This window comes from Balaenoptera acutorostrata, chromosome 9 (assembly GCF_949987535.1).
Source record: "Balaenoptera acutorostrata chromosome 9, mBalAcu1.1, whole genome shotgun sequence".
In the NCBI taxonomy this organism is placed as follows: domain Eukaryota; kingdom Metazoa; phylum Chordata; class Mammalia; order Artiodactyla; family Balaenopteridae; genus Balaenoptera; species Balaenoptera acutorostrata.
In genome coordinates, this window is record NC_080072.1 from 13499590 (window position 1) to 13512857 (window position 13268).

Sequence of the window (13268 nt, forward strand, 5' to 3'; positions counted from 1 at the left end):
ATTTTTCGAGTTAAGTCCTTCCCTCTGACTTCTCCATGGCAGCGGCAGTGATGTGGGCAGGGCGTACATCTACATGGGATTTGGTACACTGGCACCCATCACCGTGGTTTCCTGACAAATTGGAGTGGGAAGGGGTGTGACCCACAGAACTGCTGCCTGAACAGGGACCACTGAAGAAGTTACGGAACTCTCCAAGATCTGCGTGCAAGGGGCAGCCTTCCAAGTGTGAAGGCTTGGAAGCAATCGCCCAAACCCAGCTTCACTCAACACCCCGGGACGGCACGGCTTCCCTGATGCAGACCTTCAGAGCCAAAGAGGAGGACCCAGCCTGGCCTGGCCTGGCCAGCCCACTCCTCCAAGGGCCTGATACTGAACAAACTGCTTTCTACCAAAGACAGCAAAGGATTCAGCAAAAAGTGCAATTTCCATTTGGGAAATAAGGTTCTCCCAAAACACGACACCATCACCACTTCTCCTTTATTTCTTTCAGTACCTCAAAGGGAGAGGGAGACAAAAGACGTGCAACACTCGACCTCTGAATCGAATCAAGGGCTTTCTGTACGCGGTGGTTCCCCCTTCGTGACCCTAAAATACCCAAATGTCCAGTCAGTGATCGAAGTGCCGGTGAGTTAAGGAGCATGGCAGGGTCAGGAGACAGGTTCCCACAGATCCACGGTGACCAGGGCACCCCACTCCCATTTTCAATAGGACACATCGTCCTATGTTTACAGCAGGATTTATGACTGTGGGAAACGGCCACAGGACTCCAGGGACTTGGTCATTCCTTCATAAGACCTTGTACACTTCATTGCCTATTGGAGGAGAAACTCAACACATCTTCAAAATATAACCTGAGCCACAATATAAAATAAAAAGAAACAAATCCTTTCGTGTTAATGCCTTGAAAAGTTTACAGATTATGTACCAATAAAATAAATCCACATAGATTCTGAAATTCTCGGTGGATACACATACCTGAAAGCCAAAAACAACAACAACAAAAATCAATCTACACTTTAAAAAATCAAAGTAATTACAGCAGCAGTATAGTGAAAAGAAGTTTTAAAAATAATAATTACATCTTTGATACAAATTCGAACTTTGTACACCTCAGTTCCAAGGAATGACTGTTTTAAGAGTTTAGTATATATATATACAGCAGATACAGGTATGTGTCACTGCAGATACAGACTAAAGCCAGTAGACTCTACGGAAGGAGGGATTCATCTGACACTGTTTTCACACGGAAGTGTTCGCAGATTGCCACGCTTTTAAAAACACACACACATACACGGACACACAGAGACACATAAAATGCCAACCTGAGTAAAACGTTACTAAAAACCTAGAGCATCATGAATCACTAAGTCACATATTGCACCTTTAAATAATCCTTCTTACCACATACAGAAATGAGAAAAAAGATCAAATGGGGACAATAAAAGATTATTGTATCACTGAAGGGTTCCTCTGCTTCCCCCTGACCTTCCCCCCCCGAAATTCTCACGGTGATAATTTAGTTTCCACTCTTGCTCAACCAATGGGCAGAAAATGTGGCCATCAGAAGTGTCTTTGGGGAAAAATAGGAGGGGAAAAGGGAAGAAAGAATAGAGCACAAAACAGGGGATGGGGGAAGTTGGGGAGGATCTCCTCTAATCAAATGAGAACAGGAATGTTACTGAGAAGGTGGAACCTCTAATACTAAACTACTGTTTAAATATTCCACATAGTCCAATTATGAGATTCAATACAAAAATAGAGATCTACTGAGTTTTACCTGTGGAAGCATAATTCAGAAAAGGCACATGTTCAAATAGAAAACCCAGGCAGGAGAGGTACCACGTAGCCCTCCCTACATGATAATCATCCACAATTATGTATTTTCCATCAGCTAGATTCCAAGATACAGTAGGTAAAAATAGACCTCTGATACTTAAAATATATTCAACCTAACACAATCCTGGCTTTAGCGTGTGAATCATATAAAATAGTCTTTTTAAAAAAGAATGTCTTGTAAAAGAAAAAAAAAAATCATAGCTCACTTTTCCTGGTGTTCTGTAATTCTCAAGAAAAAAAAAAAGAGTGAACTCATCCCACTGATAATCAGAAACATAGTTGATTTGCTCACCACCCATCCACAGCCCCTGACAGCCCCAACTTCTCATTTGTCATGTTTCACATGTGCAGCTTCACACTCTCAAATTAGTTCTAACAAAACGGAACAAAGAATTAGGATACTAGACATATAAAAACATGTCAACATCGGGGCATTTTCCTTTGCTGTGGGTGTGACGGTCTGGTTAACTCCAGAAAGGTTTTCCTTTGGAATTTAGGCAATGTAACCATTTGTCTTTCCGAACGCGGTCATTGGTGCAAGGTTTTCGTAGATTGTCATTGCGGTTGTGTTCTGGTAGATGAGATCTACTTTCGAGTCCTTCTGGGATCTGATAATATCCAAAACACACTGATTGAGGAAAACATACTGGTCCTGTTAGAAAAAGAAAGAGAGAAAACAAATGAGCACAGGTCCCGAAGATGAGCACCCAAGGTTTTTTTCAAACAGATTACTGCCCTCCAACCCCACCCACCCCACAGCGAACACTCCAAGTTCACGTAGGTCAAGGGGTAGTAATATAGTGGTGAAATCTGAAACCACAGACAGCAAGGTTCTCATCATTAATGGTTCTCAATGAGAGCGGCGCACTCCCCGCACCTCCTGGCACCAAGGTAAAGTATCAGAATATTGGGGAAGGGCAAAGAAAGAATGTGGAGGAAATAATGCACTAAAAAGTCCAGCAGGGTTTTCTTGGCTAGGGAGGAAGTGGAGAATGAGTAAGCTGTGATTCTCAACAGAGGGGGTGGGTTAAAGGGGGATGGTCAGGGCTGAGTTGGGGGTCCCCATCCTGAAAGGGGTGTAGAGACAGGGGTAATGATTGGGGTAGACCTGAAGGTCCCCATGCTTCAGGCAAGCACATCAGAATCTGCAGGTAGCCATTAAAAAGAGGAAGAAAGGGTGTATGCTGAAAGATATTCATAATGCTGTTAGAGGAGAAAAACATCACAGGGCAGCATTACCTACAAAATAAGATCCAGTTTTTAAAATATGCTCTCTGTGTGTGTGTATGTGTATACATTTTTTTAACAGAGGTACATAAAGAAGCCTGTAAAGACATATGCAAGCTGTAAACACTAGCTACCTCTAGGGAGTGAAATTGGGGAAGAAAAAGTAAAAGAGAAAAATGTCCTCTGTATAATCCTGTACTGTTAAATTTTTTTGATATGAAAAAATTTATATTATTTTCAAAATATTTTAAAAAGGGATGAGAAAATTTGTAAGCAGGTATAAGATTTCTGTGTTTCTCAAAAGCGGATAAAAGATTGAGAATTACGACTCTATATGTTAATTACAGCAGGAAATAGAAGATCTCTGTCCCCACCAACGCAGGAGGTGACTTCCACTCTTCCCACCACAGCCATGCTGCGCCACCCCAAAGCACACAACGCACCCAGGCCTCCGGAACATTCCCTGCAGGACTCGGAAACACAGCACATACTCATAGAGTTCTGAATTGGTTCAGGGTGACGGCCTGATACAAGATTAATATTCTGCTCTATCCTGGCCAGGGAGCATTCATCCCGACAGCTTTGAGGAAGGCTATTTCCCAATACACATGTTGAGAGCATGCCTTGAACACATCGTTTATCAGGAACATTTCAGGGAAAGCCAAACCCAACAGTTTCACATAAATGACACTGTAGATATTAAGCATGCATTTTCCCAATTGGTCACCATCCTCCTGTAGCTATGATGATTGATGTTCTTTAACATTTACAAGGCAGGGTGAGGATATATTGCTGTGTTAAAGCTTAAAGCAGCATTATCCTATTTCATATCATTAATATTTGATAAGTCCATTTCATTAGCTTATTTTAAGAATGGTCAGACCTTCTTAGAAATCAAGAGTTGAAGAGACCAGTTTTATGAGTTTAAAACCCGGAAGCCAAAGTTCAGAGACTTGCTAAGATTATTTGGTGAGTCAGTGGCAGGAAGGTGAGGAATCCTGATACTGTCTCGGTTTGTAGCTGCATTGCTGCTATCAGGACGACTATGTCACTGCATCGGGTATCGTGGGGTAGTTCAATCCCACATCACTTTAAGGTCTTGAAAGAAATCCACCTCACAGCCAAGAGCCAGAAAGATCTGGAAGAGTGGAATATTTTAACACAAGTGTGTGACATGATGCCATCTTTTAAACACAGACGGGAAGGGGTAATTGTCAAACACAGACATTGGGCTCACCTCTGTTTGCACCATTAAAGGCCTGTGCATTCGAAGGTCGTACACAATCCCGTACACATCCACAGTGTTCTCGTCCTCTATCTGATAGATAAGACGATCGATGGCAATGAAAGTGCCCGTCCTTCCCACCCCAGCACTGAAAAAAAGGGGAAATGAGCATTGTCAGCATGGGTTACCTCTACTGTAAAACTCCCATTTCCCCATTTATACATATATCTTACTCTCCTCCGCTATCAGGCTTTGAGGGTCAAGCCCAGGACCATTACCAATTGGCTCGATTGAAAACTTTCAAGTCAGACTGTACTAGCTTAGAACTGGGGCCCAAGTCCTAAAGTTACTTTCATGTCAAATGCCACAAATAAAACACCTTGCTAGAGCGTCTTGAATCTCAGTCCCATTCAAGTCACCACTGTATCTAGGATGGCAAGTTTCATCAATTTACTCCCCAGAGGGCAACAAAGTCCCTCCCTTCTTCTGTCCTAAAATCAATTCCTTCAGCTTCAAAGCTAATTTCTTATTGTTCTGGAGGAGAAGGTGGCAAACTTTTTCTGTTAAGGGCCAGAGAGTAAATATCTTCAGCTTTGCAGACTTTGCAAATCCACTCTTTCTGCCACTATAGCATAAAAGTAACTATAGACAATATGTAACCAAATGGACATGGCTGTGTTCCAATAATACTGTATTTACAAAACCAGACTTGGCTGTCTGGTGACTTAGACTGTGGTGATGGTTTCACAGGGGTATACTCATCTCCAAGCTCATCAGGTTGTATTCATTAATTTACATGCAGTTTTTATATGTGGAAAAAATATTTTTAAATAAATAAAATGAACTAGAGTTATGTGTTTCAACATTGTTAAACAGCAAACCAAAATGCTAAACAAAACAGGTTGCAGAATGATGTATACTTTATAAAATCTGGTAAAAGTTTAAAGCTATATAAAACCATAGAGTTACGTACATATGTAATAAAATATAAAAGCATGGAAGGGAATGATACAGACCAACTTTAGGACCACATTCACCTATGTAAGAAGGCGAATGGGATAGAAGACTAGTAAGCAGAGACTAATTGTATCTGTAATGTATTATTAACAAAAAGAAACATATATGGCATCATGTCGTGCTTGATTAAATTGTTATTATTCTCCATACTTTTGTAAGGTTGAAATATTTCAAAACAAAATATTATAAATAAGAAAGAAATTAAAATATATTACGATTTTTTTTTAAATACAGGCAGGTGACCAGATCTGACCCACAGGCTATAATTTGCCGACCGCCGTTCTAAAGTCGAAGGCTTAGGGAATAAGCCCTACTTCTTTATTGGTCCCTTATCCAAACCTTTCTTGAATTTGTAAATACCTATTGCAGTCCCTCTTAGGGTTTTTTTTTTTTTCAAAAGTGTCCATATTATAATTACGTTTGAAATCTGTCACACATGGACAGCCATCTGCATACCTGCAGTGCACCAGAATCGGTGACTCAGGGGGACTCTGCTTCATGTAGTCACGAACAAGGTACCGGAAGTTGATGAGCAGGTCAGTGGTGTCGGGAACGCCATGGTCAGGCCAGGAGGTGAAATGGAACTGACGCAGAGGGTGACTCTCACTTGTCTGGATCTAAAAGCCAAGAAAAGAGGTAAGATCCAGAGAGCAAGCAAGCTAGATCAAGCAGTACCTGAAGACTGAACTGCACGGCTCAGCTGAAAGGCAGCTCAGCAGAAGTGGTTACGACCACAAATTAGAACTGTACATTGGTACAACAGTGCTTGCAGGGACTTCGATGTACTCATCAAATCCTCATAACATGCCAAGCAGGAGGGTTTACTATCCCCCTTTAAAGAAGGAGGAGAAAGGTTCCAAGAAGTGAAACAACTTCTCTAACACTCAGCTCAGAGGCAGAAGTCTCTCATCCTTCGATTTTGAGTTCAGAATCTTCCCCTTCCAATCCAGCCTCCTGCCAATCATGTGCTCACATTCTTACACCTACACCTCCTTAGAGCTTCATAAACCCCACCCCTTGAGCCCACCTGGAAATGTCACTGACCAAAAATGAATTTATACAAATACAACTATGATAGTCAGTGCCTTCGGGGCAAGAACTGCCTCATAATTCACATCTTACAAAGAATTTAATAAAGTGATAGGCAACTGGCAAGCACCAAGTAAATATTTAGAACTGTAGGGGTTTGAGAAAGGGCTTCCCCCAAAAAGCATCTATTTCGACTTCAGATAAACAATAGAAAGTGAAGCTTATTATAACAGAGTTAGTTATTACACAGACTGGTTTCCTACAGGGACCAAAGCATATACCTTTAATTATCAGAACTCTGCCCAGGCTGGGCCATTCCCATTCCTGATTCAACTGTACTCATTATGCCTACACCTGGGCACTGGCCTCACCTGTGTGTACCTACATCTGGTCTGCTGGCATTTCCATCTTCTTTATGACAGCTACCCTTTGAAGCTTCTTTTTTTTTTAATGTATATACATTACAAAAGCAGTACATTCACATTATTCAAAATGTGGAAGACAGTAAGAAAAAAGGGCAGTGAGGGAAGAGGGTACTGTGAAGTCCCGTTCCGCATGAACATAACATTCACAGATTTAATTATAAGTACTCATCCAAAGAAAGAAACCAGCCATGAGAGAAAAGAGGGGAGAAGGAGAGAGCTGAGGGGAAGGTCAGATTTTCAGTATTATCTCCACAGAAGAGCAAAGAGGCTCGGGTTAGAGGTGGCAGTCAAAGGACACTTTCAGACCTATCAGTTATATTCCCACTTTTTAAAGGGAAAATATATTCATGCATTTTGTACAATTAAAAATAATATTTTATTAAATGCCATGTGGTATCCTGGATTGGATCCTGAACTGGAAAGGGCTTTAGTGGAAAAATATGAACTTAGAATAAAGTCTGGATTTAGTTAATAAAAATAATAATAATAGTAATTTTTTTAATGATGTGGACAATTCTACCCACAATTCCCCTCCACAAGGGCAAACTCCAAGCAGTGAAAGCAACCAAGGATAAGCCAGTCTGTTTAAAATGGGTGAAATCTATAGAAATAAGTATGACATTTTAAGGGATTCTCAGCTATGGTGAACTGCATTATTTATATGACTCATTCAATACATGATTAACTGCTTTGACGGCATCTCCAGGAGAGGAATTGAAATAAGTATTAATGGAGGCCAGAGCCTTTGAGACACAGCAATTAGCAAAGAGTTAATATACTACAACAGTGTAGCATGAAATGACTTATGAAATCTTCAAGGATAATTCTCATCAACTAGAAACCAGCCCACCAACCCCTCATAAAACGCAACTCTACTAAATCTACTTCCAGGCTTTTCTTCTATGCACTATTCATAATGTGCATAAAATTTTGTCTCCTAGTATATTTCACTTAATTACACTCTAACTTCTCCTCATGGTAATTATGCAGTCTCCATAGCCATCATTTCTAATAGCTGAATAATGATACAGTGACTAGATAATCTATAGTTTCATTATCTATACTCCGAAAGCTAGATATTTTCACGGTTTCCAAATTTTCGCCCCCATTATAAATAATACTCAGATTCATCTTTATGAATAATAAGCCTTCGCCTATATTTCAGATTATTTCTTTAGGGCAGATTCTCAAACTTGGAACCACTAGATCAAACAGGGATGGATATTTTTATGCCTTTGATATAAACTGCAGAGGGTTATATTGATTTATGCAGCCATCAAAAGATATCAATGTTGCTCATGACACTGATTCTATTTTTAAACATCCTTCAAAAAATTAAAAGGACACATAAACTGACTTCCTAGAATGCCTACACAATTTAACTGCATTTGTTTTCATAACGTTTTGGGGAAAGGGAGGCCATGTGTATATGTCCTGGAATCCTATTATTGTAACTGTCATTATAAACTATTCCAACAGCAAATAGCCACTCCTGATGTCATATTTCCAACCAAATAATCCAAAACGGCCTTGATTTGTAACAAAATTCTATAGCAGGTCACCTGGAAGTGGAAGGAAAGGAGTACAGATGCTGAGCCGTGCTCTTAAGATTCACTTTAGGGCTTCCCTGGTGGCGCAGTGGTTAAGAATCTGCTGCCAATGCAGGGGACACGGGTTCGAGCCCTGGTCTGGGAAGATCCCACGTGCCGCGGAGCGGCTGGGCCCGTGAGCCACAACTACTGAGCCTGCGCGTCTAGAGCCTGTGCTCCACAACGGGAGAGGCTGCGACAGTGAGAGGCCCGTGCACCGCGATGAAGAGTGGCCCCCGCTCGCCACAGCTGGAGAAAGCCCTCGCACAGAAACGAAGACCCAACACAGCCAAAAATCAAGAAATAAATAAATAAATTTAAAAAGAAAGTCTTTAAAAAAAAAAAAAAAAGATTCACTTTATTTAAGAACAACTTAGGAAATTCTCTTTAAGAAAGCAAAGCCAAAGGGTTGCCTTAGAGTATATGCAGATATGGATTGTTTTATTCTGTAAAGAAAAAAGCAAAACTATAACTCTGATGCATAAAAAAATTGGTTAATACCAACACAAAAATTATCACCCCAAAATTAATATATGTTAATGTTATATGAGACTTATCCTTCTTGAGCTCTTACTTACATTTTTCACTGTGAAGTCTCTGATGGTCCATTCTGGTAGAACGATTTCTGACGTCATTGCCACCGTTATGTCCCCATAATCCTGAGCCTGCTTGTAGGGCCAGTACTCCTCACATTTGGTCTAGAATAAAATGTGTTTTTATACAAAGACTCAGATCACACCGTCTACCATCACGAAACCCTCACAAGGAGACCAGATATTGAAAACTAGCACCACCCAGGGTCTGAATCCATCCCTTAGGTGGGTTCTGTCTGACCCTTGGAATTTTGTTTTTTTTTTAATTTGCGATTCCTGCCAACTCTTTTAAATTTGGGAGTTTTCCCATAAAAATCCAGGTTTCTGGCTTCTCTTGAAAAATCAGAAGATCTAGCCAACACTGAGCCCCCATTTCTGCACAAAAACTGACTCAGAGCTAAGCCGCAGCTGTTCCTTCACAGGCGACACCATGCCCACCCAGCTCTCCCAGCCCTACAGCAGCCATTCCACTAACTGCTCCCTGAACTAAACTTCTCTGACTGACCTATAACCCTAAGCAGCAGAAGAAATGAGAACTTTCCCCAATACTTTTAGATACACACTAATTGCAATACAAATATGGACACCAGTAAAGAGAATCAGATTAAATCATTTGGGGGTCTTTGATTTTTATAAAGTCAGTGGGCAGATGTGAACAGAAATAAAAATCAGGAAACAACTGCTCTCTGAGACTATCTGAATCCCCATTTAGTAACTGACTGAAAACACACACACACACACATATACACACACTCTCTCTCTAAACTTTCCAAAGTGTGCTCTCCTGCAATGGTTTCTAACCCGGACTGATATCTGACTCACCTCGGAGGTTTGTTTTGCTTTAAAAACAGATACCTGCTTCCCACCTCCAGAGATGCTGACTCTGACCCAGGGATCTGTATTTTTTAAAAGATCCCGGCTTCTGGACCACTGCTCCAAGAAAGAACACAGGACTGGGACACACACTGACATGGAGCTTTTGCCCAGGTTGTCTCTTACCCGCTGGATTTATGTTACTACCTTGTGGGTAAGTTCTTAAACTCTAAGCTTCAGTTTCCCCATCTATAAAATAATAACACCTCACAGGGCTGTCATAGGAAAAAATAACATATATGGAGAATCTAGTGCAGAAAATACACTGGCTCTCTTCCCCTTTCACCCAGGGTCAGTAACATCCACTTCTCTTCCGACTGATGATGAACAAGGACCCATTAAATTCATCTTCTTGTTCTTCGTTAATTTAACTATGTCGTTTTCATTTATCTAACAGATATTTAGGAGAATGTTCCACGTGTGAGGCCCTGGGCTCAACAGCACCATAAAGTTTATTTGCATTCATAAGCAATGGCCTTTCGTTTGCATAATAACCTGTTCTAATGCAAGAAGTGGGTGCAGAACCCAACCTTCTGTGTCACAAATAATATGAAGAAGGGAACCACCTCTTAACTGTTCTTTGTTACCTTTCCTTCCTCCAACCCCGGCCCCTAGCACAGGACGTTACACATAACTTGGGGCTGGATAAACATCTGCTAAATTAAAGTGAAAGAACAGAACATTAAAAGAAATGATGCCCAGGGACTTCCCTGGTGGCACAGTGGTTAAGAATCCGTCTGCCAGTGCAGGGGACATGGGTTCGAGCCCTGGTCCGGGAAGATCCCACATGCCGCAGAGCAACTATGCCCGTGCGTCACAACTATTGAGCCTGGGCTCTAGAGCCCGCTCGCCACAACTAGAGAAAGCCTGCGTGCAGCAACAAAGACCCAACGCAGCCAAAAATTAATTAATAAATTAATTAAATAAAAGCTCTACTATTAAAAAAAGAAGAAAAAAAAGAAATGATGCCTGACAGGTTGGCACTATCTCCGGGACAGTGCTACTCAAAGCATGCACCCTGGAGCAGCACCGGGAATTGTCAGAAATGCAACTCGGTGGCCCACCCAGACCCTCTGAATTAGAAACTCTGGAGGCGGAACCACCCTCCAGGTGACTCTGATGCACGTTAAAGTTTCTGAACCACTGGCTTAGGGACTTGACTCCTTGGGACTTCCCTGGTGGTCCAGCGGTTAAGATTCTGCCCTTCCAATGCAGGGGGGCACGGGTTTGACCCCTGGTTGGGGAACTAGCATGGCCCAAAAAGAAAAGGGACTTGACTCCTATCCTATTCTTCAAGTAACGAACCTACATGAAAAAATTCAGAAAGTACATTAGGTCCTATTCCTCAGGCACAGACTTTCTGAATTTAGCCCATGTTTTTCAATTCTCCTTGGTCCATTTATGGAAAGATGGGATTTTATTACTAGAAGAAACCTTATCTTTGATGGAAGTGGCTGGGGGGATTCCAGGCCATCAGAAGGGAGAGGGAACTGCTAAGACTTCTCTGGGGATACATCAGAAATTTTGCATAAAGGGTCCCAATGCTCTAGACTAAGTTTGAAAATCACTGAGTTGGTCAAATTGGTCATCTCACAGGTGCAGCTGGTTGCTTGGAGGCAGGTCGGGCTTGCACTCATTCACAGAGCTGATGAAGAACGGAGCTGCACGTGACTTCTCCCGCCTCACTAACCCAACCCCTGCTGTTCACTAATGCCAGCAGCAGTGACTTAATGAATACTGGCCACAAAGGAAGGTAATGATAACATAGAATTTTTTAACGTTTTTCTAAAACTTTTCTCTTAGAGGAGAAAAAGTCAGAAAACACACTTCTAAGAACAGAGGTGCTAATGTTTGGGGGAGTGTTTTTTTGAAAAAAGACAAATCATTTTTAAGATACCCTCCCACCACAGTAAATATGAATGAACGAACTGAACTGAATCATAATAAAAATAAAAGATACTTACCCTTCCCTGTTCAACACACTTGGTCAACATGACAATGGCATAGACATTTTTCTCCCAAACCATACGCCAAAAATCTTTCAAAGTGTTGGGTAAAGGTCCTTGGGTGGCAATAAAATCTTTCTTGGAATGGTAGCCCTAAAAATGGAAAGCAGCACATATTCAACCTCAAAGAGACAGCAAGAGGAGTTCTGAGGACCTCCTCCTAGCCAGCCAGCACTATGAGCCCCGCTCTCCACTTACAGGCATGTAGTTGGCATTGATGTAGTCGTCAGTTGAATGGGCATGGACTGAAAGTTTGACACGGGAAATATCGTCTGTGACATTCAAAGAAAAAAGTTCCATATTAGAATAGAAGCAAAGGTGTGAGGTGAGTTGAATACAAGAGAAAAAAGTACAAAGCGGCAACACAGGGTCTCCATCACACCTTGAAGCTGCATGGCTTGGCGTTTTACATCCACGACCTCATTTCATTCCCGCAGTCACCAGATGTGACTATGGCACAGAGAAGTTACACGATCCCCTGGGCAGAGCTAGTCAGTGGCAGAGCCACAGTTCGAACCCGGGCAGCCTGGCACCCGGTCCCAAGGTCTTAACCACTCCAGCCCGCCTTCTCAGGTGAAACCAACTATTACCATCCTTGGGTGAGTACCATGAGCCAGGGAAGGCCCTCAGCAACGTTATTTACTCCTCATAACCACACTACAAGCTTCTGTGCCCATTTTAAAGAGGAGGAAACTGAGGGTCAGAGAGATTACGTGATTTTTCCAAGCACTTTCATCTGGTGAATGGCAGTCAGAATTCAAATCCAGTGCCCTTCCCACTACAGCAGGGTAGATACTCAGTTAAGCCATTCACACTTGCTCTAGTCTCATAAAAAAAAGTTGTCATAAAAAGACAGTCCCAAATGCAAGAATAAACTGAATGTATAAGACTATTATAAGTGGTATATGTGGAATCTAAGATATGACACAAATGAACTTATTTACAAAACAGAAACAGACTCACAGGCATAGAAAACAAACATATGGTTATCCAAGGGGAAAGGGGGTGGGGGGATAAATTAGGAGTTTGGGATTAGCAGATTCAAACTACTATATATAAAATAGATAAACAACATGGTTCTGTATAACACAGTTGTACTGAACTATATTCAATATCCTATAATAAACCATATGGAAAAGAATATGAAAAAAATGTGTGTGTATATATATATATGTTATATATATATATATATATAAAATGGAATCACTTTGCTGTACAGCAGAAATTAACAGAACATTGTAAATCAACTATACTTCAATTTTTTTAAAAAAGACTACTATAAGTGGAAGGATGTAAAGCATAAAATTCTCATGTTTCCTATACACTGTCATCTCAAAAAACACACACACAAAATTGTCCAACTCCGGAAATGAAATAATATCCTTAAAATCTCAACTATCAGCCTGAGCTATAAGCAGCAGCTCCTATGTTTCCCTGTCTTTGACTAT

The 13268-nt window shown here is 41.2% G+C and overlaps 1 protein-coding gene across 1 annotated transcript in view; it reads right to left on the reverse strand.

The window, feature by feature from the left end:
* Positions 1-460: 460 nt before the first annotated feature.
* The window catches only part of PTPRJ (protein tyrosine phosphatase receptor type J), a 166691-nt gene continuing 153883 nt past the window's right edge, over positions 461-13268 (reverse strand). Inside the window, exons 20-25 of the mRNA XM_057552876.1 lie at positions 12019-12092; positions 11779-11913; positions 8927-9046; positions 5762-5922; positions 4301-4436; positions 461-2488 (exon numbers count right to left, since the gene is read on the reverse strand). Coding sequence (XP_057408859.1) covers positions 2330-2488; positions 4301-4436; positions 5762-5922; positions 8927-9046; positions 11779-11913; positions 12019-12092 — 785 coding nt within the window. The 3' untranslated portion in view covers positions 461-2329. The remainder of the gene's footprint in view (positions 2489-4300; positions 4437-5761; positions 5923-8926; positions 9047-11778; positions 11914-12018; positions 12093-13268) is intronic.